The 25654-nt window shown below is 40.1% G+C and overlaps 2 protein-coding genes across 2 annotated transcripts; one reads left to right on the forward strand and one right to left on the reverse strand.

Annotated features, from left to right (window-relative positions):
- Window positions 1-234: 234 nt before the first annotated feature.
- Window positions 235-14505, forward strand: LOC591427 (sialin). The gene is made up of 11 exons (XM_030995440.1): window positions 235-516; window positions 3790-3884; window positions 4763-4995; window positions 5383-5613; window positions 6679-6766; window positions 8976-9068; window positions 10440-10573; window positions 11410-11556; window positions 12433-12562; window positions 13199-13440; window positions 14206-14505. Exons 2-11 carry the CDS (start codon window positions 3881-3883, stop codon window positions 14416-14418), a joined length of 1515 nt encoding a protein of 504 aa, XP_030851300.1. The 5' UTR covers window positions 235-516; window positions 3790-3880; the 3' UTR covers window positions 14419-14505.
- A 7967-nt stretch (window positions 14506-22472) lies between these two features.
- LOC752489 (toll-like receptor 13) lies at window positions 22473-25052 on the reverse strand. Its single transcript, XM_030995121.1, has 2 exons — window positions 24096-25052; window positions 22473-23249 (listed from the first exon to the last, which is right to left on the reverse strand). The coding sequence occupies exons 1-2, from the start codon at window positions 25050-25052 to the stop codon at window positions 22473-22475; spliced, it is 1734 nt and encodes a 577-aa protein (XP_030850981.1).
- Window positions 25053-25654: the final 602 nt, after the last annotated feature.

A 25654-nucleotide genomic window follows, 5' to 3' on the forward strand; every position in this document is an offset into this window, starting at 1 on the left:
CCCTAAACGTCGAACTTGAAGTTGAAAAAAGATACCCTAAACGTCGAAACTTAACCTAAAAACGTCGACGACGCCACAAGGCCAAAAATCGACCCTTTTTCGACGTTTTTTATGACGAGCTCGCGTACCACATTGGTATGTGACTGACCCCCCCCCCCCCTCCCCCCGGGGCGGTCAAAAGATTTTTCGAAGCTAGAATTAAAAACATGAATCACGGCGAGACACGGTTACTGCGGGAGAGCGTTCAAGCGATTTTTCAGACTTCCGGTTTTTACCCCGCGAGCGTTTTTAGTAAGTTAGGTATTGGATTATGATTGTGTACACACTCGATTGTGTATGCCATGACCTACATTCAAATAAATAGCTTTAACATAATAGAAATTACTTTTCTATGCGGGCTATATGGCACTGGTAGTGGAATTGTGAGTTAGTCGACTTTGACAATTTGAATCTAATGATACAGTGTAGTTTTCTTCTTCATCGATACGGCCTGTTTTCCCGCTGATCCACTGCATGGTAAGTTAGATTGATTTTCACGTTGTTATTTTGAAAATGCCATTTAGTCTATAAACTCTTGATTATGTTTACCTATAACGGCATACGTTGACCCTGACTTCTGCTTTTCATATAACTGAATATATAAATATTCAAAGTGTAAATAAGATTGTTTCGTTGTATAATTTCCAACCTCCATAATTTCCCTTAATTGCAATGGTCTTTTAGTTGAATTTAACAGAGGTGGGGGAGGGGCAGGGCTCAAATTAATTTTTTGTCCACGGGGGCTCTTCCCCCCAAAAAGAGCACCCGTGAGCCTTCTCACATGGGCTCTTTTAGTACTGACGGGGGCTCTTGTTTATACAAATATCCATACAAGCTACATAGCTGTTACTGACTTTCATCCCCTGATGACATTCTCTCGATTTATTCCCGTTCTGCACATTATTTCCTCCTCATTATTCGGAGCAACCTTTACATTCTTTCTTTACTGAGCCGCGTAGCGGCGAGGCGATTTTATGTGTGTGCTATTTTGGACAGGCGCGGATCGACGGGCCGATTCTATACCGGCCCGCCCCCCCCCCCCCCTAGCCTCACAAACCGGTAAAAAATAGGATAGTAACGTACATTTTACCTTAAGAAATAAAGTAGAAAACGCCTCCCCCCCCCTGACCTGCCAGTGACACAAATGCGGCATCAAAATATTTGTGCTTCTCTGACCGTAATTAAATGCCTAAAATCTCTGAACCCCCCCCCCACCAATTTACGCTCGCTACCCTCTACCTGATCGTAAATACTTTAGACCCCCATTTTGATAAACGTTCCGCGGGGCCTGTGTATATAATATATACGCATACAACACTGATCTTTATGATGTCTTTAACGTGGCCTATCTTCTTCTCCCCTTTTCAAACGAGAAAGAAAACAAGGTCATTAAAAGGGATTAAGCGACAAATAATGATTGTGATTCAAATTGATGCCAATATTTGTTTGAATAAGTACAGCTATTCACCCAAATCTTCTTTGTAAAAACAACTTTTACAAATCTCTGCCATGCTTACTGAGTTGAGACGTTCCATTCAATGTAAAATACTCATTAAAGAATACATTTCTCCTAATCTGAAAGTGATCTTACAACACAGTGGCAGATTTGCATGGCTGTGATTTGTAAAAGTCGTTTTTTCAAAGAAGATTCTGGTGAAAAGCATTGCTTATTCAAAAAAATTCTTGCAAAAATTTGAATCACAATGATTATTTGTCGTATGATTCTTTTATTAAATAACCTTGTTTTCTTTTTTGTTTGCAGGGGGAGAAGAAGCTATGTCACGTTAAGAAATCATAGAGATCAGTTGTATTATGCGTATATGATACCAGAACAAAATATTGATTATCAGAATGTCATTTTGGAATACCTCTATACAAATACTTTAGCTCGTATCAGTATTAGTATGAGCCAATATAAAGCTATTATTCTTTATTCAGTTCAGTATAATGATTTTCCTCAAAAATAGTTTTGCTATTTTTTTAGGGTTGAGACGCTAAGAAATGGTTTCAAATGTACATTACACAAACCCTGAACCATTGCAAAATGATGGTGGTTCCCCCCCCCCCTCTCTCTCTCTCTCTTTTTATTTTAATCATGCATTATCAACTACATAAAGCAGCAACCAAAAACTTAGGGTTATCTGAGATAGGTGAAAGTAAGAGTTAAAAAGAATGTCATGCTAAAACGGCGCTTCACTCCCCCCCCCCCTTGAAAAAAAATAAAATAGATTAGTAGTCCTCCTCTCCAGCATCCCCCCGCTTTAATATTCACCGGCCGGCTGAGTCGGCTCAAAAATGTTCCCAAAAAACTGGACCCCCCCAAAACAAATATATGTGTCTTTATCCAGCCCCCTCACATGTGACGTCCTTTTAAGCACTGGTAGTGCCTTAAAAGGAGGTCACACGTTGCAGTCCACGTTCTCATCGTGCAAATCTAAAAGTCCCTTATATTGATTTACTGGTCGTGGTTCATTATTTGCTGGTCATTTAAAATTACCAGATTTTAGCGGGTTTACGCTTTCACAACGAAAAACTTCTCCATGACCATGTTTCTGCCCTTGCGCGATCGCCTCCAGCTCCAGCAGACATGGCGCGGCAGCGTGCACACGTACCGTTACTAACGGCGCAGTAGGCCTATATAACCACTGCTGACGGCGGCACTGCACTGCAAGCTGAATCGGTAATAATTAATAGGCCACATAGAACGGGAAATCTTGCACGCTAATCTAAGTTCCGTTTCATTGGTTTAAGGTTTGAAAATTGAAACTAAATATTGTGTTAAATTTATAACAGAAAAGATAATCTTTATTCTATAATTCCATGGGGGCGATTTTTAATTTTGCAATCGCCCCCGTGAGCAACCTGACGGGGGCGATTATGTGGCTCACGAGGGCGAATCGCCCACCGCCCCCGTGTATTTTGAGCGCTGGGGAGGGGGATACATAAACTGAATATCACTGTACTATTTTACTAGGGGCCAATCTTCATCAGTTCCTAAGAACTGCAAAATATATTGAGATGAATGACGTCACACCAACGTTGCGTCAACAGATCGTCAAAACATGGTTACGGCATTAAGTTTATATCTGCTCAGTCAAACGCCTTAAAACTTTTTACATGTCCTAAACAGTCCTAATCAGTTCTGTGAATATCAATGGCGTCACGACAACAGATCGTCAAAAAGTCCTTCCAACGTGGCTTTAATTTGAAAACGGCATCGCCAATCATGTGGAAACGTAGTAACATACTTGGTAAAATTACATTATATTCATCATTATTTATCATCATCATCATCATCATGCTCTTCATCGTCATCCTCGTTTTCATAACAGAATTCGAAGACAGACCACCTGATACTTGTTAACAAGTATGGATCGACACGCTATCGAAAATTATTATTGCTCTACTGCAGAATCCTTTCAACGTTTAAAGGACAACAGAATTTGATAGTCGTGACACAATGACACAGAAATTCAAAATTCGTTGGTAAACCTATAAAATATAAAATACTCGATATCCTATTCATTTTGTGCATTAGAACATCGCACTTAACAAAAAACAAGTCGCTGTAATGGGCATGAATACCTGTTTTTAAAAATCACAATCTGCACTATTATATTAATGGTGGAAAATGGCGGAAATAGGTGGAAATGTGTGGCAGTAGGCATGTGTTTGTGTGTGTGTGTGCATTTTTTTAAATGTAGATCGTAGATGTATAATAGTTTCCCTATTTGACTCTCAATCATGTAGGCACCCTCAGCAGATGTCAGGTTTTATACAAGTGGATTTGACCTGAGTGACCTACAAACAATTAAAACCTTGCTAAATAATTTAAACAGGAATGGGTGAGTGTTCGTTTGATCATGTCTATAGCTCACTTATTTTTTTTTCTTCATTCAAATTTCCTTTCACAGATAATTGGGTGCCGAATAATTTATTTTCATTTTATTTAGAATGGTTACAGTCCCGACTATAACCCCCCCCCCCGGGGGGGGGGGGGGAGGGGGTGGGGATACTCAGATTTGGTGTGGACGGGGGTGTGCCGCTCAAGCCTCGAAACCCATATCCATTATTAGGGGTCATTTGTCTCGAAAAAAAAGACCCATTCTTCAAAATTTTCGGGTGTTTCAATTTTTTTTTGTTGAAAAAACGGACCCATTTGTAATGGTATTTTTGTTAAAAGTGGGACCCATGTTTAGGATTTTTAGTGAAAAGGTGACCCATTAGAGCGGCACACCCCCGTATGTCCTAATATGTGAGTACCCCCCCCCCGGGCTATATACATGCTTAAGAAAAATCTTTTTAAAAAAATCTTTATTCAAATATTAAGATGATAAGACATTGCTTGGCTAACTGTAAGGGAAATTGCTGAAACTATAAAAGCATAAGGATTAGAATAATGTGTATCTCGTTAAAACAACTAATGTTCTTTTTATAACTAAAATTTCTCATTCTAAGGGAATTCAGATAACATTTTGTTTTGTTTATTTAATTCAATACGATTTAAGCATTATTTTTTACTTCCACGCTTTTCTGTACTAAGCAATATTATCAGGTAAAATAATTTCTCCATTCTTTGTAAATGTATCTTAAAATGAAAGAGAATAAGCCTGCACGTCGTTGTTTTATAGAAATTAGCAATTTACTTTAACTAAATTGGAGAGTGTTAGACAGAACTGATCGATCTAATTTATTTGATTTGCTTCCTGTTATTGATCTCTAGCACCCTCGGAAGATAAAAGAAGATGGCGTCCAAACTCGAGAATGTTCTTTGCTGCCATGTGTTTTGTGGGCGTGACCAGCATGGATTCTTTGCGTGTCAATCCTAGCGTCGCCATCACCGCAATGGCTGTAACCAATCACAAGCAAGGAAACTTATCACATGATCAAAACTATTCCACGCACGCGTGTATCAATGTAGCTAGCATGGAGGATACAAATGATACAGATGTAAAGGTAATCATTTCATTTCAATTTAATTCAATAAGTAACATCTATTTGTCAATTTTTCACATTTTACAGAGCAATGAAATAACAAAATTATCCTTATTTTAATAGTTTCCTTTTATCGCTGTATATTCAAACGCTATGTTTATTTGATTGTTGGTACGTTCGTTATCTAGGCGTGTCCAGGTTTTCCTTCATCAGTGGGAGTGGATCGGCCCAGAGGAGGGGCGGCACTGAGGGAAAAGGCGCCATTTAACTGTGCCCCCGTCTGCACCTAACAGGCACCTGGATATGTGATAAGACTTTATATTTCTTCACAAAGAATTTCGAAGTATAAAAAGAGATCTATTATGATGCCCAATTGAAATAATCTAATTGATTATCTGTTGAATGCAGGCTGAATTTACATGGAACAGTCAAACACAGGAGCTTCTTCTTTCAGCTTTCTTCATCGGGCTTCCCATAACCCAGCTCTTTGGTGGCTGGCTCGCCGATAGAGTAGGCGGGAAATGGGTAGTAACGGTCGGAGCTGTGATGACTGCCGCAATGAATATGCTAGTACCCGTAGCGGCGAGGACAGGAGTTGCTTATTTCTTCGTAGTTCGGTTGATGGCTGGACTCGCTGAGGTTAGAAAATACTTGTCAAGGTCAATAAATGATCATAGGCATTCAAGAACAGATAATTACGTCACCGGAAGCCGTACTATAACCTTCTAATTGGATATTCTTCCAAGATGATAGAAAAAGATCGAGAAAGCTCGCATTTTTCATCTTTACTAGAAAACGACCTTGTCTTTAATCATTAATGTTTGAACATAACTATATCTTGAAAGAAGAAAGCCCATTTTAATACAAACAAAGTCAAAATTATGCAGATCACTTGAGGTTCGTTCATGCAGAGATGACGCGGAAAAACCGCGGCGTTTTTTCATGATGACGTAAAGTGTGATACGCTTCACAAGCCCAAGCCCCAAATCCACCCGTGCCAGGTTTATTTTGAGATAATCTGATTAACACGATGGTTCTATGAATAGCGCGTGCAAAACACACAGCACAGAACAATGACCATGAACAGTAACTGCTATTACGAATGCGTGCAAGCATGCACAAGGCAGCGAAGCAATGGCTCACTCGCATGTACAAAGCACTATAACGGTAGCGTGCATGCAGCCTTATGGCAGGCTATGAGTTAAGACACAGAGCTTAGTAAATATGGACAAGTCCTGTGTTGCTCGTAGTTGCCATTCATTGTACACATAACAATCGCGGCGGTTCATTTTAGTGTCAAATTATCGCGCCATGTCTGAACAAGCCTCTAATGTCTCCATGTAGACAGTGTCATTACGCGTTATGTTCAACATTATCACATCTTCATTTGCTTCATCCGCAAAGACTCATAGGTTAAACTATGGATCTTTGTAGAGAAACTGGACTGTGAGGATCTGCTGCTTCATTCCACTCGTAAGCCTCGTTCAGATAGCCTCTTGTCGGTGGCCCTAGCGCTGTTGGATTCCGTAAATTCTAGCGAGCGAAGCCAGAATTTACGGAATCCAACAACGCTAGGGCCATCGACAAAAGGCTACGTTCAAATGACGTGGTAAGCCGACCACGTCATATCATTCTGAACGAGGCTTTGTAATTTATTATAAAATTACGTGTCTCAATGTATTTTTTTAATTTCCCCCTGTTCAGGGTACTGTTATCCCTGCTATGTTCACAATGATTGGAAAATGGTCAACAGTTGATACAAATACAAGGATATCATCATTTGCCCTTGCCGGTAAATATTCTTTACCTTGACCTAGATTCTTAGATTGATTAACATTTTCCTTCATTAATATACATTTTTATATGCTTACTTGCTATTCCAACTCTAATTTCACTGTAGATATATATGAATTTTCTCTTTGAATAAACTTTAATTAGCGATAGTATGATAACAAGTGATAGTTGTAGTAGTAATAGTAGAATTAGTATTAGTAGTAGTAGTAGTAGTAATAGAAGTAGTGAAGGTGGTAGACGTATAGAAGTGTTGGTATTGGTGGTGGTGGAAGTAGTACAGGCCTCGCGGAACGTTTCTCAAAGAGGGGGGGGGGGGGCTAAAGTATTTACGATCAGGTAGAGCGTAGCGTAAACCGGCGTGGGGTCCATGGGGCGGAGCCTCCGGAAGCTCAAGGGTTTTAGCAGTCCAGGGGCGGCGGGCGTCATTCAAAGTCGGGGGGGGGGGGGGGCGGGCGAACAAAAAGGGCACTTGACGATTGAAGTCTTTTGTCAACTCTGTTTGTTGCTACGACAGGCAGCAATTGAAAATGAATTTGTTTAATCAAATTATGGAAAAGCAAGCATTACTTTAAACCAACAGAACTTTATTATTCCTTGCTCATTTTTCCCGGTTGAGGTGTCATATGAAAGGGCAGAAAATGAAATATCTAGAAATGTGATTTCTCTTTGCAATTCAGATACCACCCTAAAAATGACTTTTTAGTTTCCTCTCTTCAAATTGTTTTTAATCATTCATGCGTGAAATATGCATCATATGAGATTAACTTATGATAAAACATCGATAATTCTCTGTTTCGTTTTTTTCTGGGACGCACTGTATAAGTAGAAGTATTTTTATTATTATTATTACAAGTGACAATACATGGAAATCTCACTCATACATGTGTACATGCAGATATGGCATTTTCTATTCAAACAAAATACTTTCCATGCAAACAATCCTACCTTTTGTGCATGTTCCTTTCTATTAAATTCAGATTCAACTATTTTGTTGTCATGAAATATGTCATGACAATGATCAATCCGAGTGGTCTGGCACTGAACTTTCTCATAGCCGGAGACAAAGATCGTGTTTATTATGCAGGAGCAGTGGTTTTGATTCAGCTATTTTGCTGAGTATTGGTTATATTTTCATTATGTGGACCTTTTTTTAATTAACTCACAAAAACTGCATGTATTAATGTACATTAATGTAGGTGTCAGTGTTCATGTAAAAAATATCAAAGAGTTTTGAGAAATTTAGTCAGCCGAATTAAATGCCATTTTCAACAATTTGCCTATGTACATGCGCATGTTTTGTAGAGCATTGGTTGCGTTTTTGCGTCCCGAACTCACCAAAAACCAAATCTCACGCACAAATTTGGCAAAAGCGGTGAGTAAATTCCCAGGTTGGTTTCCGGAAGCTGGAGAAGAATCATTTTTGCATCGTATACTGATTAAAATTTCAATGATAATACATCTATCCAATTTGTCCATATAGTGTAACAGTAACGACCCATCTGTGAGTCTATGACACTTATAGATATAAACGATGTGCATGAGACTAATTTTGTTCGTTATAAAGCGCAGTTTGAAAAAGAAGAAGAAAATATAGACAAGATTCTAGCGAATAAGTGTCTAATTTTCTGAACAAATTAGGCTTTTACAATCGCTTTTACGGAACTGACTTTATGAATCCACAAACTGCCGAATGAGGAAGCCTTGCCAACATGCTTAAAGATGCCTCCGTGTTTTTACTTCTCGCATTGCTATTTATTCGCGCTTTTTTGCTGAATTCGATTCGCTAAATCGCTTAAAAGCGCTATTAGGTAAAAAATGTGGTCTCGCATTTAGCAGATTTTGGGGGGATTTTTTTGCTTCTTTAACATACTTCTTCAAAAAAGTGGTGGGGCTGGGGGGGGGGGGGCTGGAGCCCTAGCGCGGGCCCTGTATTAGTACTAGTAGTAGTAGTAGAGTGGTACATGTAGTAGTAGAAGTAGACGTTGTAGTAGTAGTAGTAGTTGTAGTAGTAGTAATTTTAGTGGTGGTGGTTGTGGGTTTGGTGGTTTTGGTGGTGGTGGTGGTGGTAGTGTTAGTAGTAATAGTAAAGTATTATTATATCATTACTCAATCAATATACAAATAATTTTCAATGAGGGATAATAAGGATATTAAATGTTGACTGATGATCGAATTTTGTGATAGACCAATTGCTCTTCAAAATATAGGGGCTCCATTCGGATTGGCGGTAGGACAGATGCTATCTGGTCTGATATGCTCCACACCCTGGCTTGGTTGGCCATTCTCCTTTTACATCTTAGGTAAGATATTCTTCTATTTTCATTAAAGGGGTATCCTTTCACCCCCTCCTGACTAGGAACTTAACCTCCCAGTGGAGTATCCGCTGTATGATGGTCAATTCTCTCGACTCTCAATCAAAGGGTTGAGGGTTCAAATCCCAGCCGGCACTAATTTCCCTTGGCAAGACATTAGGTACTTTTAGATTTGCACGTCGACATAGTGGACTGCTACGTGTGACGTCCTTTTAAGGCAATGACAGTGCCTTAAACGGACGTCATAGTGCTTTAAAAGGACTTCACACGTAGCAGTCCACTATGTCGACGTGCAAATCGAAAAGTCCCTGTGAGTCCATATTTGCCACTCTCTACCAAGGTAGTAATGGGTACGCGATATACAGGACCTCTACAAATTTGGTCGTCGGCTATGACCGGGGAAATAATGTTGGAGCGCCAAGAGCGTCAGGGTGAGATGGATAAGAGCGCTATACAACAAGGTGCCATTATTATCATCAGTTTTTATTATCTAATCTGGTGGGGATAGAAATCAGAAGTCAATACAAAAGAAAGTATGACATCAGCATGAGACCTAATTCATCGCTGCTGCATTGTGGGAAGGGGAGGGGGGGGGGTGGGCAGTTTCAGGGCCAGACTATATGCATTTTGTTAAATTTATTGAAGAGAATAGGGATGAATTTGAAGGAAGTAGATAGCCCCATATTATACTTAAATACATATTGATTGTTACCGGACGATATCTCGGATGACAAGATCCACGCTCGTTCTTGTGGAATATGCCATGTATACACACTATGAAAATGACAGACAAAGAAAGCGGACAAAATATACAGTTCCTCAGGTAGACAAAGGAACATCCCTTCACTGCTATTATGTAAAAAGGTGAATATGCATGTGACACCTGTTCTACACATTTGTACATAATAGCAGTGAAGGGATGTTCCTTTTTGTACCTGAGGAACTGTATATTTTGTCCGCTTTCTTTGTCAGTTATGTTCATAGTGACAGTTGGGCCCAAAAGCTTACGTATGCTTGACAGAAAAGCAATATTTATATACATTATCACAACTTCACTCATTCCTGGGAACTTTTCTCCTCTGTTTAATGTACATGTATATATACATCAATCATAATCACTCTGAGACATTATATTATGTGACTCTTAATAGGAATGAGTGCAATAGTGCAAAGAGAGTAAATCTCCTTTTCTTCCCAATGTCATCAAAATGATGGTGGTGATGATGATGAGATGATGATGATGTTGATGATGATGATAATGAAGGTGCATTTCTAAGACATGTGCAACATGTGAAAAAATCTGCTGCAACATTTTTAAATTGTCATTCCAACCTGTGTTTTTTTTAATGTGTAATGAAGGTTCAATCGCTCTCTTTTGGGCTATGACTTGGGGACTCTTAATTGAGGAGCAACCAAGAGTTTCAACGGCTTCGATTGAAGAAGAGCTTCAGAATGATGACATGCAAACTAAAAAGGATAACAATTCAAAGAAGGTTAGTTATACAATTTCGTAGAGCGTTATACCTCAGTCACATCAACGAGACCGACCCCAACCCGACGCAGCCCGACGCAGCCCGACCCAGCCCGACCCAGTCCGACGCAGCCCGACCCAGCCCGACCCAGCCCGACTATAGACCGTATACACAAAATTACATTACCACCAATAGTCGGTCGATGTGGAGTCGGTTGGGCGGTGTGACTGAAGTAGTTTTCTAATAAAAAACGCTGATACTGAAAAACTACTGAATATGTCCCATGATTCATCTGGGAAAAACTGCATGTATAGTGACTAGTTGTACGTAATGTGGAATAGGCATATCAAAATCAAAAGACTTCAGATTCTTAAATGAGTCACTGATGTCGGCCTGTTAAGAAATGCAGCATTAGGTTCTTAGAGTGGAAAAACATAATTTAATGTTGACACTAAGGATGTGCATACTGAATGTTAAAAACTGAGAAGTAAACCCCTGAAAAGAAGTTTGGAAACTCAAGTTTGATAGGTTATACAGTCAAATCTGCTTTAGTGACCACCTGTCTGCAAAGTCCACCTGTCTCCAACACTCAAGCACATTTCTTGATTCCCTTGAAAATGGTTTCTCATTGAAACATGTACTAAAGAAACCTATCTACAAAGACCACTTTTTGTGTTTTTCTTGGGCGGTCGCTGTAGACAGGTTTGTCTGTATGTCTCTTGTTATAGGATAATATTCGCTTTAAAAAAAATACTAATTGACAGTATAATTATCCCTCTTTAAGACAATACCATTTTGTTATGATTTCCTTCCTTTTTTCTGTCTGTCTTTGTCTTTCATCATATCCCACGCTGAAGCCATACCCGATCTGCAAAGTTCTGACGTCACCTCCAGTGTACGCATTAATCATCATCCGTTTTTGCATCCAGGGCTGGGTTGTTGGAACACTTCTCACCAATCTTCCTATTTTTATGAAATACATCCTAGGGTTCACCGTGAGAGAGGTAAGGCGATAACTTTTCGGTCGAAGAGGTTGGAAGATGTATTCTTCATCATCATTATCATCACCACCATCACCATCATCATCACCACCATCAACACCATCATCATCACCATCATTATCACAACCCCCATCATCATCATCATCACCATCATTATCATCATCATCACCACCATCATCATTATCATCATCATCATCATCACCATCATTATCATCATCATTATCACCACCATCATCATTTTCATCACCACCATCACCATTACCATCATCATCATCACCATCACCACCATTATCACCATTATCATCACCAACATCACCATCACCATCATCACCACCATAATCATCACCATTATCATCATCGTCATCATGACCATCATCACCAAAATCACCATCATTATCATCATCATCATCACCACCATCATCACCATTATCATCATCGCCATCACCACCATCACCATCATCACATCCACCATTATAATCATCATCATCACCATTATCATCACCACCATCACCATCACCATCATCACCACCATAATCATCACCATTATCATCATCATCATCATCATGACCATCATCACCGAAATCACCATCATTATCATCATCATCATCACCACCATCATCACCATTATCATCATCGCCATCACCACCATCACCATCATCACATCCACCATTATAATCATCATCATGATCATTCTCACCATCATTTTCATCACCACATCATTATATCATGTTGTCATAATTATTGTTCTACGATATTTACATCATACTTAATTCCACCCTAAAAAGAAAACAATCTTTAAATATAATCCACAAAAAAAATGTAAAAAGTAAGTTCTCGTTCAAAATCAAAGTGTTTTCTTTTCTTTTTTTGTCATCGAAGGTCGGATTTCTAGCTTCTGTTCCTTACATCTGCCAAATGCTTACGGTTATAATGACGTCACAGATATCTGACTATCTCATTGGTCGAGGGACTAGTGTTACACTGGTTCGGAAGGCAACAGCAGACATTGGTATGTTTTATTTCCCGCCGAATATTTAACATGTGATCCACTTCCCCCTCCCCGAAATTCACCTTGCGACGGGGAAAATTACGTTGATAATATGATCATGCTAATCCCAAATTATTGGAAAATCTAGACTAGGGATTAAATATGCTCCTGTAAGCCACCACAGTGATCATATTGATCTTTCCCGACTCCGCCCAAAAGTAATTAACTGTCCTAAAAGATTGTCCTGAACTGTTCTAAAATGGTAATTAATCATTGTAAATATGCCATCTCTTTGACTTTGTTTATATTTTTGCATCAATTATTGACACTTATCCCTTGCCGTTAAGTTTAGTACATGTAGTATGATATAGTATAGATACATAACTGAGAAAATCCATGAATCCATTTCTGAACCGGACACTGTTGTGTACATCGAAAACAATGTGCAATGAGAATGTTGTTTCTCCCTAAAAATGTAAGAGTTATTTAATAATATGCAATAGTTTTTTGGTTAAGTTCTAAGCCCCAGAGAGCATGGAAAAATATCGTTTAATTAAGGAAACACCTGTTGATAAGCTAGTTTTAAAGAAAGTATACACTAGCATTTGTTTAGGGTTATCCTTAATATATTTTTTTCTATTCGTCTTTTATTTGCAGGTGCTATATTAATAGCTGGGTCACTTATTCCCGTTGCCTTTCTTGTTTGTAACCGTTACGTCGGTTTGGCACTGATGATAATCGCAACCATAGGAACGGGTGTAGCCTATCCAGCGGTTTTCTCAAATACGGTTGATTTGGCGCCGCGGTCAACCGGTACTCTCTATGGAATCTCCAATACTCTGGGGATGTCGGCAAGTTTTATATCGCCGATAATAACCGGACTGCTGATTGTCGATCAGGTAGGCTTTCTACTCTACTACCAATAATTTTATTGAATACACAGGGAAGCCTCATCAGCATCAATGATGTTCTTCCTGAGGGCCCTGCAATTAATATTACCCCAGCGATTGCAAGGTACCCATGTATACCTGGATGGATAGTGGTAAATATGGATTAATAGGGCCTTAGTGCCGGGCCGAGATTCGAACCGTCAACCCTCGGATTGAGAGTCAAGGGAATGGACCACTATATCACGACACTATGTGATCATTATGATCATTTTGATCATTTTGTCAGCCGTTTCACATTAGAGGATGGTCCCACTTTTCAGAAGAGTGTAGGTTTGAGCCCCGACGAGGCACTATAGTCCATTGGCAAGACATTACTCTATATTTGCCACTCTCCGCCCAGTTTTTGAATTGGTACCTGGTAAAAAGGGATTCTTGAATGTTTTGAGCACTACAATATGTAGCCGAGATAGAGCAGGGGCAATATTGGAGGGTAATATTGGAAAAAATATTGCATATTATCATTATCATTCATCAGAGGCCAGGATGGTACCATGATGTTTAGAGTTATTCAGTTTCCTTTGCCTACCAAAACGATCACAAAGACTTTCGAAAAATCAACCCAAAGCAATTTCATTTTCCTAGCCGATTATTTATTGAAAATGCGAACATGACAGTGTACTACGCAAACTGAACAGGATTTCTGTAAGCCCTATAATAGCTCATTGACATTTAAATAATTATTCCATTGTGATTGAGTGGGTTTTGTCATTACAGTATGACCCCGCAGGCTGGAGAAATGTGTTCTACATCGCATCTGCGATCGCAGCATTTGCCGCCGTCTTCTTCCACATCTTCGGGTCGGGAGAGGAACAGGAATGGGCCAGAGAAGTCGAGATAGAACTAGAAGACAAAGAGAGCTTGAAGAAAGATGAAGTGTATCCTATCTACAACCCTGGCTACGTCAATGCGCAAGATTCCGTCCAGTAAACCATCAATAATGTTCACTGCACTACTTATAGCTACTTGCTCCCTCTATACATGTATAGAGAAAAATGCCTAAGCGGTACCCGTTGGTCCCCCGTGATCCTCTCTTATTTATGTTAATTGAGAGCTGAGTTGATGAGACCACGATATTCCCTCTAATCCCTCCTGGTCACAATAGTACAGAGGGGCTTTAAAAAATATTTAAAACAACATTTTAAAGTGCCGAAGAAAGATGGAGTTTATCCTATCCTTTCTTCATTTTCAAAATAGTAAATGTACAAGTTTTGAATGCTGGGCCCAGCAATATAAAGATTAAAGGTTTAATCCGGCATTTATCTACCGGCTTTTTCATGTCAGTGCCTCTGGCATTATTTCTTCTAGCGTTTTCCTTTTTTTTCTTCAACCAGTGAATGTTGTTTACGATGTTCTTTTTGATTCGAGTCAAGTGAATGAACCAATAAACTACGATACTTCAAGGCTGATTATAGATTACATGCAGAGGAATAGTAACATAAAAGAACAAGAAATTACTAATACTATGTATGAAAGTCTTTCGTTATATAAATCATGTTTTTAGCAAATTTGTCATATTGGTTTATATCATTGTATGAATAAATGTAATAAATGCGAAAAAACAAACGAACGTAACTTTAAACATTTGTAAATTTGTGACATTTTATATGGAGGGATCGTGAACAGACGCGGATCCACGGGGGCCAACAAAAAAGTGCTCTTACCCCCCCCCCCCCCGCACTGCTTGGTTGCTGGCTGGCTGAGTAGCCGCTATTTTCTCCCGAATCCCCCCCCCCCTCCTCTTGTCGCCAGCTGGATCCGCCCCTGGTCGTGGATGTGTGGGAGAAATAGAGTAGGAGAGAGAGAAGAGACGAGAGGGAGAGAAGAGAGCAAGGGACGATAGAAAGAGAGAGAGAGACGGAGAGAGAAGAGACTGGAGAGAGAGGGAGGGAAAGAGAACAACGAAAGAGAGAGAAGAGAGAGAGAGAGAGAGAGGGAGAGAGAAAGAAAGAGAGAAAAGAGAAGAGATAGAGAGGGAGAGAGACTGAAAATGGTAAGAAAGGAGGGAGTGACAAACGCTGGTGAGACAAGATGTGAGACCAAAGAAAGCACACAATTATCATCAAACAAAAAGGTTTAGTGTGCTCAATCTTTACTTTTTCTTAACTGTTGATGCGATTACAGCGTGAAAGAAACTGTCTTCAAGTAATTGGAAAGGTCGATTACGTAGTACATAAGAAGTGTCGTATACTGCGAGGTTTTGGAGTGATCGAAATGTAAAAGACATTGTCTTAATCTTGCTGACTAATTCATGCACATCACCTAGAAACGGGTACTCCTCAATCATGGGGCTTGGAAATTTAGTCATTTCATCCATTTCTCAGTTTTGCAAACAGCAAAACCGACTCGAGTCGCGGTGGCTATAATCACTACGAGTCCTGCAATTTAAGTTTATAATGCGATGTATCACAATGATTTTCTCCTTCGTAAAGTAGAAACGAAATATAGAAACGAAATCCACAATTTGCTCTTAGCCTCAAAAGATTTCGATTCAAGAAGATTATTAAAGGAAGGCAATTAAAGTGCACATCTACAGGGTATACTGAATTGTTGGTAACAATTTTATAAAAACAGCGCCAGCTAATGTTCACCGTTTTCAAAGTTGAGAACAATCATAATGACTGGAAATAAATATTTTTTTACTTTCTGTAAATTCTTTTACGCTTGTGCGATGTTTACAAAATTCCTCTGAAATGTTTGATACAAAGAGTGTGTTGATGTTGACTTTTTTGGACTCTTCCAGATTATCATTTGATGAAAAATTATCAATTACAAACAACGGTCATTATTAATTTGTTTGGGATACCATACTACTTGAAAAACAAGACACAAAAGCCATAGAACCCTCGGTCTATCGAAGCTGCTAGGCTGTAAGAACTAAGTTAAAATGGTATTTTATGTATTGCACTGAGACACTTTGATATGTTGTTCAAATTTATATTGATGTAGTCTGACCCTCTAGTATGGAGAAATGTGTTCTACATCGCGTCAGGGACAGGACTTCCGGGGGGGGATGGGGGGGGGGGGGGGCTGCATCCCCCTGGCTTGAAGTAGGGGGGATGGCCTGTACAAACATCCCCCCTGATATTACTTTAAAAAAGAGAGAACAAAAGGAAGAAGAAGAAGAAGAAAAAAAAAGGTGATTGATTCAATTTCAGCATAATGCATGAGAAATGAGTTATTTGTTTATGTATGTATAACTGTATAGCCTACACGTATACAGTATGTCACGATCATTAAAGCGTTGGTCACATCCCACCGTGCATGTTTTACGTCCGTACGGTTTTTGGGGAGGCCACGGCCGCCACGTTTTTCTGAAAACGTAGGGAGGGAGTGGCAAAGGCAGGGAGGGAGTACCGGCAACGCGCGTCACACGCACTGTGTAAGTACGTGACCCGCACGCCACGCCTGGCCATGAACGGTTGCGTGCATCGTACGTTGCGCACGTGGTAAGTGCGTTGTACGTGCTTACAACGTGCTTACAACGTACGGTCTCCGTGCGGTTGCCACGTTATCGTACGGAGGCCGTACTTACAAGTGCTGCTCACGTACGGTGTCCTTACACACTCGTTTGTTGTAAGTGCGTGCACGTGCGATGAACTCGGTGTTTATATAGGACGACATTCCGATGTTCTCCAGAAGTCCCAGCTGTTGCTGCCTCAAGATGCCGCCCATTCCACCGAAGAGACTATATACTGCATAAATCAGTGCGAACAACGTGCGTTGTAAGTGCTTACTCGGTACGGTCCACGTGAGTTCTGCGTGCTCATCGGATAGCTGAACTGGGGAAGTGGCGAATAAGCACGGACCACGCACTTATCACGTGCGCCTTTAAAAGACGCACGGAGTCAGTGCGTTGTGCGCTCGTTGGCAGTACCGGGCACGCACGTCACACGCACCGGGGTGAATCGGTAGCCCGAACGCAGCCCGAACGCAGCGAAAGTTCCTCGTGCACTAAAAGTGCTACGGTGTGTCTGCGTGCTCCCAAATCCGTACGGAGGCGGTACTCATCACGTACGGATACCCAAATTTTGCCCACGTTTTTGCACGTAGACAGCACGCACTTGCAAGTACGGCGGGATGTGACCACCGCATAAGAGTAGTTGCGCAACGTGCGCGAACAAGCACTTCATAAACTTCAGAATAATTTTTCGTTATTTTGCAAGGTATTATAGCCCAGACGTAAAGTGCGCCAGCGCGCGAGCGCTTAAAAAATGCAATCTTGTACAGTAGATGCCCGGCTCCCCCCACTCAGTGTTATTTAGGGTACGCGTATGCTCGTTCCCTCCCTTTGAAAGCACCCCCTATCTCAGGGCTGCCAACATTTCTGAATCCCCCTTTCGCCGGCTTTTCGCTGGCTTTTCCTGCCTTGGAGACCCCCCCCCAAACAAAAACAAAAAACAAAAAAAAAAATCCGGAACACTGCTAAATGTACCACCCCCCCCCCCCCCCAATTTCAGGTGAGCTCTAGTCGATCGAGGGGGACTGGGGGCCAATTTTTTTACTTTTCAAAATGAAATAATCCTGAATGAGCTTTCAAAGCTAGCAGGAATGTCAGGAATTTGATCCCAGGATTTGATCAATTTTTCTATGATATTCAAGATATTTTATAACCCCTTTTTACATTTCTCAGGAGTCCAAAGAGAGAGAGAAAAAAAAAACACCCCCTTTTTAAAGAAATCTCCGGGTGAAAAGTCAAATACCCCCCTTTTTTTTACAATATACTCGGGCCGGATTTTGTCGCGCGAAAAAGTACCCCTTTCCTGGAGATTTTAGGAACGCGCATGCGGTCCCTCCGACCCCGGAGTGTGGAGGGGGGGGGGGGGTAGATGAAGACTGAAGTTCCAGACCTGGCGTGTTCAAGACTTACAGTGGCCGTTTGTCTCTTCAGTTATTTCAAGGTAAGCCTGTACGCATTCTTATTGTTTTTATACTTTGAGAAAGGATTTGGCTGAGGAAATAAAAGCATTCATGAGATTTAATTAATAAACACAGTACATGTATCATTATATGAATTCCAGAAACATTTGTTAAGAGGTGTGAAAACTGTGAACGCATATGATTGAGAGGGATAAATAATACGGTAACTGTTGCATTGCCCAAGTCCTACTCGGTGGTTGTCAATTGTTCACACCTAAAACTTAAGAGACGAGGGTATGATATTTAAGGGCTGCAATGCATGTGATGTTTGTGTAGGTCTATGAATGAATGAATTCGTTGGTTATATTGAATGAATTGAATTAAGATAAATAGGGCTTAATAAGAGTCGAAAACGGTGCAACGAATCGTCTTCTTTCTATAATAATTATATCAAACGTCTAAGCTTTTCGCGCTTCGCGCGGGAAGGGGAAACTGAATTCAGACGAGAAAAGTACAACCAATCGTCTGCTTTCTCTAATAATTTAAAGAAACTTCAAGGCTTCCGCGCTTCGCGCGAGAGGGGGAATCTGAATTCAGATAAATAGGGCTTATTAAGAGTCGAAAACGGTACAACGAATCGTCTGCTTTCTCTAATAATTTAATGAAACGTCAAAACTTCCGCGCTTTGCGCGGGAGGGGTTAACCGAATTCAGACAAAGATTAAGAGTCGAGCACGGTTTAACAAATCGTCTACTTTCTCTAATAATTTAATGAAATGTCAAAGATTCCGCGCTTCGTGCAGGAGAGACAGGGAGAAACTGAATTCATTCAAGGATTAAGAGTCGAGCACGGTTCAACGAATTGTCTACTTTCTCTAATAATTTGATGAAACGCCAAAACTTCCGCGCGGGAGGGGGGGGGGGCGGGGGGGGGAGAAACTGAATTCAGACAGACAAGGATTAACAGTCGAGAACGATACAGCAAATCGTCTTCTTTTTATAATAATTTAATGAAACGTCAAAGCTTTCGCGCTTCGCGCGGGAGGGGGGGGGGGGGGATTCATTCAGACAAGGGTTAACAGTCGAGAACGGTACAATAAATCGTCTTCCTTTCCTAATAATTTAACGAAACGTCTCAGCTTATTTGGCCTATTACCCACATCCCCCTGTTGTTTGTTCGTTTGTGTGTGCGTGTGGTATGTGCGCGTGTGTGTGCGTGTGTGTGTGTGCGTGTGTGTGTGTGTGTGTGTTGTGTGTTTGTACGTGCGCGATCGCGCGCGCTTGCGTAAATTAGTGTGGGCGTGATGTGCTTGTGCTAGTATGTGATGGCTATCGTCGATCATCCCTCCCCCCACTCCTCGGTACGGATTTACGCCCCTGATGTGAATAAACCACTAAACCACAATACCCCCACAATGGAGACTATCAACCATTTGGATATTGCGCCGTGCATCACCCTGCATGTCAGTAAGGCCCGTCACCGACACGAAGCGTCATTTCGTTGACGTAGAACTGCGTTAGCAAATAACGCGGCGTTTGACGCGCCTCATGTGTGAGAGCGACATACAATGAATGAATGCCAAACGAAGAATGCTAACATTGCGTTCAATTTTTATGTTCATATTTCCGGGTAAAAATAATGTCCTAAATTTTCCTCGCTGGAAAAGGGAAGTCTCTCTCACTCCATAACTATCTTCTGTAATCCTAGTTTTTAGGTTTTCGTATTTCTCATCACTTTCTGTCTCATATTATCAGGTTCTCAAGTTTCTCAAGGGAACCAGGGGCCTGTTTCATAAAACTTGTCATCAAGACAAGTTACAATAACTGCTATGACCTACTGAGATCGTGGCATGTGATTGGCTGAGAGCAAATTCGTCATAGGCATTTAGCATTTGTTATTGATAACAAGGTGTATGAAACAGAGCCCAGGTCAGTTACTTCGAAAGTACAATGCAACGCTGATTATCACGTTTAAAAATGCTCAAATTGGACGGGGACACCCCCATCCTCCTCTTTTCTCGCTCCGTACATCCATAGTTGTATCCTTTTCGTCTAAACTATGAGAAACACATGTACACATTAATTTCGCTGTAAAACGATTTTATACTCCTTTGACACAGCGTCTTACATTGATAAGGTGAACTACCATACAACAATGTGAAAGTTTGTGTGAAGTATTAAAAATGCTATTGAAAACAAGCAAATGTTGTTTTGACTGGCATGATTTACAAAAATGTACATAAATGTATATATATATATATATATATATATATTCCACAGTCATGCTCGACATGTTCGATGGCGAGAATGCCTATATTTTCAGAGATCGGTATTCTTGAGTAAATTTCACTGACACCGAGAGATTTAAAGGGATCCGGTAACTTTGTTTTAGATCCTTTTTAAAAATCTTTGATTTACCTCATGCTGCAATGATAATTATAAACCTTTAGGTCAGTCAAGAACCCCATGACTTTTACAAGCAGATCGCCTGTCTGATTATCAAGATATTTATGATTGAAAATCGAAATCAAATTTTGCGTTTGCCAAACGGTTTTCGTAACAATACAGTCTATTGGGGAAAAAGAGTATTGTAAAACCGGTCACTCAAAGGTTTTTACTTTTTTGAGGCCTTCCTTGATCATTTTGAAGCGCAATTTTTGTAGGGCTTCAATATAACACCCCATCACAGACACTGATAACACGTAGGGCCATTCATCTCAGATTTAACATTGTTAAACGATCCCTTTAAAGGTACTATGTCCCTTTTGCAGGCCCAAAAAATGAAAAGGTTAAATTCCAATGGCATTTGAAAGGTAATACTAATTTAGAACTCCCCTTAAAAAAAATAGGGCTTTAAAATATCTTTAAGTGGGAAAATAACGACTATTAGTTGTCAAATCGACTTAGGAGCTAAAGAGCCAATAAGTAATAGTCTTGATGTTTAGACAATTATTGTACCGAATGGTCATACGTTTTATGCTGCGCAAAGATTCAATCAGTTCAATTTTGGCCATTACAAAAAGTGGGTTATTGATGTAGACAAATCCTTTACAGCTCCTTTTATGTACATGTATGTTATTACCAAAGAAGAAGAAAAAGCCAGTAAGTCACTCAATACTAACAAAAGTGTCAGACGGTGAAGTCTAGCAAGTAAACGGGTTTCCTTGCATAATTTGAATATTAGGACACTGCTAACGTTTAAATTTCACAGATAGGACATACATGACATATTCATAATTCCTGCTAAGAATATGATGTTGGCTGCAAATGGGACATAGTATCTTTAAGACATAATGAGACGAAGAGAAAACCCTTAATTTGACCTCAAATTATTAATATAACTCCTCGTGTTATGTTCCAAACCATAGTCTACAGAACAGGTCGTCGTTATAGAGGTTTCATGGACATGGGTTTTTGGTTACCTTGAAAAGATTCACTTCCTTCATAAATATTTACACTTATACACTTAGACTGAACGGCGCACACTACAGGATCCGACTGCGATCCGATTTTTGAAGAAATGGAAATTATTTTAGTTATGGAAATGTAAACAAAAAACGTGTTGCTGATTTAAATTGTAAATAAATGATAAGAATACTAAAAACAATCAATGTAGTGCCTTTAAGCCCTCTAGTCACAATAATACGATTCGGCTCCAAATCGAAGACAATCGTATTACTGGTATGAGATCACGAAGATGCTGAGCCGATTTACCTTTTCCTCCGTCTAAGAGGCTTAAAATCCCCTAAAAGTTAAATTTTATTAATAACATGAATAAACATATCCCAAATCATTAAGATTTTACATGTTGGAATGTTCATATAAATGCTGTTGTTAATTCATCCAAAATCGAATCACAGTCAGATCGTGTAGTGTGCGCTAAGTCTTAGAGTAATAGAAACCTTTAAACGCTAAAAAAATTCTCTTATTCAGCAAATATGAAATAATACAGTTGAAGTTATGGTGATTACTACTACTACTACAACTTTTATTACTGCTGCTACTACTACTACTAATACTGCTACTACTACTAATACTACTACTACTACTACTACTACTACTTCTACTACTATCACTTTCATTACTGATAACCATCACATGTATCTCTATTTTCCTACATAACTGCTACTCGTTTGGGATCAAGTCATTCGTTCTTAGATTAATGGTCAGATTTTTGGTCAATTCATCCCAGAAATAATCTTGCCCTCTCACGTCCTCAGTCCAGTGGATATAGGGTCTGCCATCACTGAGATACAACCTCGCCAAGAATGGCATTTCATCATCTGGGATGTTTTCGAGGAAAACCACAACTACGAATTCAGTCAAAGTGTCACTCACGTGGTCCATGGCCGTACGGAACTTGAGTATGAACCAGTGGTCGTGCACAGCAGCTCTGCTAAGCACTATGATGGTCTTGTAACTATGGCTCACCACGTAATCGACGGAATCTAAGTAATGCATACCCACCACAAGGTCTTGGTCACCAAAGACGTTCCTCTGAAACTGTGGAAGCCGTTCTTCGAGAGCCGGTCGAAGCTGTTCGCGAATCCATTCTTCGTTATCTTCGTCATCGTCGTAGAAAATGATGTTCACGTCAAACTCGTAGTCATTGTGGTCTCGAGCGTCTCGCATCTCTTTAAATCCCAAAACGGCCAGTTTCAAGAGATAGAGTTTGTACCTCAACTGCCATCGGTAGTGATACAACAGTACGCTGATTACAACCAAGCTAATGGAGACGAGGGGAATCAGAGAGAATAGACCATTGTTTATTATACAGAGTTCATTTGGTTCAAAATCAAGCAGGGGTTTCTTACGAAGAGACTCCAGAGATGCTGGAGTCTCTTCGATAGTTTCGTCCTTGTTTTTCAGGCGTATAGGTTCATTTAACCAATCAATAAGCCACTTTAGATCACAGTTACAATCAATTGGGTTCATTGATAGATCAAGTGATGAAATGGAGGAAAAGACCGGCTCGAAAGTGCTTTGAACAAGGCGCGTTAATCTGTTGTTGGCCAAGGAAAGATTTGTGAGTTTCCAGTTATTTGAGAACATTAGCTCCTCCAAGTACGCGATGCGGTTTTCTTCAAAGTCGATACTTTTTATTTGACCCAACCCCGACAATACATCATCATGAATATTCTGGATGTTGTTTCCTTTCAAACTCAACTTCTGAAGCGATTCCAACCCCGAGAAGACAAGAGGATGTAGATTTGTAATATCGCAGAAGTCTATATTTAGCTCTTGTAAAACAGAGAGTGACCGGAATATCTCTGGCGGTAAATCGCTTACAAAACTCAGGGAAGGGTTACTACTCAAGTCCAAATGAATAAGATCCAATAATCCATCGAAAAGTGACGCGTTTGCAGTTGCATCGCATAGGTAAGTCAGGCTAAGGTAAGAGTCTATCATGGCTAAATTAACAAGGGATTGTAAATGTTGAAACGATTTACCTGGTCGCAAAGGAAGAAAGACTTGATCTAGAAAGTTTAGGGAAATTGATTTTAATATTGGGCTCTTCAATTCAAGAACAATACTGCCGCTCAAATCAATGGTTTGAATATTGTCAAGTCCCGAAAAGGCCGTCAGCTTAAAGACAGAAAGGTATTTGTTCAAGCTCATGTCTAAGAAAGTTAAATTTCCTAAACCACGAAATACAGATGCAGATATATTTCTAAACAGATTACCGGATAAGTAAAACTCCAATAAGTCTACTGTCCAAATCTGATTGTGAGGATTTATTTGTCTTACTTTGTTGTCGTCGATTCTCAGTACCTTTAATGCCTTCATGCCCTCGAAAAAGTCTGGTTGAATTTCGTCTATTGGGAGATTGTTATAACTAAGAGTGAATTGTTTGAGTTTTGTCAAATTTGAGAAGACTAAAGGATGGAAACTATTCAGGTCGTTGTAGATGAAGCTCAGAACAGAGAGAGAAGAATCGCGCAGAAGATCAAAGAAACCATCAGGAAACGCTCCAACGGAGCCTTTCGAGATTGTAAGCTTTCCGATGTTTGATTTTGAGATTCCGAGGATGATGTTCGCCAACACCTCGTAACTCAAAGGGTAGCCACCTAGCACCAAGGAGCGAACATGTAGTGATGCGATCACATGAGGGTCTACTGATTGGATAGGGTTTTCTGAAAGATCTAGAGTATCAGTGTGGCACACAAAGGTGAAATCCCTCGCCGTAAGGTGTTGTAGTCGATTACCAGTCATGTCTACAGTGTCGGCCATGCCACAAGAACTTACATTGATGAAGGAGAGCTGGTTGAACCACAGATATGCAGTATCCAGGTGTGGACTCCAATTTAGAGTGTCATTGGGGAGCGACTTCAAGTTTGATGACGTTAAATCGAGAATGGAAAGCTGTGTAGACATCATAAAGACGCCTGTTGCTGGAAGCACAAGACGCGGGTTAAAGGCTAGAAGCAGGTCCTTTAAGCCCTTGAAGGGGTAAAAAGCGGCGGATTCTATCGCTCTTACATCGTTAGAAGAAATGTCCAAGAAGTAGATTAGAGGGTATACTTCAAACGATGAGTTCAAGAGTTTGGTGATATTGTTCTGAGACAAGTCAAGCACCTCCGTATCCTCAGAAAGATTCTGAGGAACCGTGTCCAGGTCTTTATTGCGGCAAGAAGCTTTTTTCAGTTCAAGGTTCTGATCGCATCCATGGAAAGATTTGTCAATGTCCAGTCTTAAGGATGTCATCACCGAATTTTCATCGTGTCGATGTAAAGATTGAAAGGATGAGCTGACAAGGAGACAAGCGACGAGCAATGGGTACAAGATTGAGTCGTTTGCCATGACGTCAATATCTCATCTCTGAAAAAGGAAAGATACGTGCACCTTTGTCGGATGATAATATATATGTCGCTCTCGAATATAGCGTGCTAACACAAGCTCGTAGAAGCATAAACAAATTGTAATCCTTTGCTGCAGACTGTCAGCCTCATTTTGAGCTGTGAAAAGGCACTCGGATTTTGTTTTCTTTAGAAAATTGTGGTTATCATATATTATTCTGAATTATAGTAATCGAAACTTAAATACAGTTCAGGAAACAATTATGAACGTTTCCGGTAGAAACCAGAAGTCATATTGCATTTTTTAGATAAACATTTAAACACTTAAAAGTAATATGATCACCCGCAAAAATGGATGAGATATTCTAACGGTTATGTTTTTATAAAACACACAAACAAAAGAACTAAGACTTTATGGCACATAATTAAAGCGACAATAAAATAATTAACAGGAAACCATTTTATCAACTTTCCGCAAAGATGTTATCATTCATTTTATTTGCAGATGAA

Source organism: Strongylocentrotus purpuratus, unplaced genomic scaffold, assembly GCF_000002235.5.
Source record: "Strongylocentrotus purpuratus isolate Spur 01 unplaced genomic scaffold, Spur_5.0 spur5_scaffold_21, whole genome shotgun sequence".
In the NCBI taxonomy this organism is placed as follows: domain Eukaryota; kingdom Metazoa; phylum Echinodermata; class Echinoidea; order Camarodonta; family Strongylocentrotidae; genus Strongylocentrotus; species Strongylocentrotus purpuratus.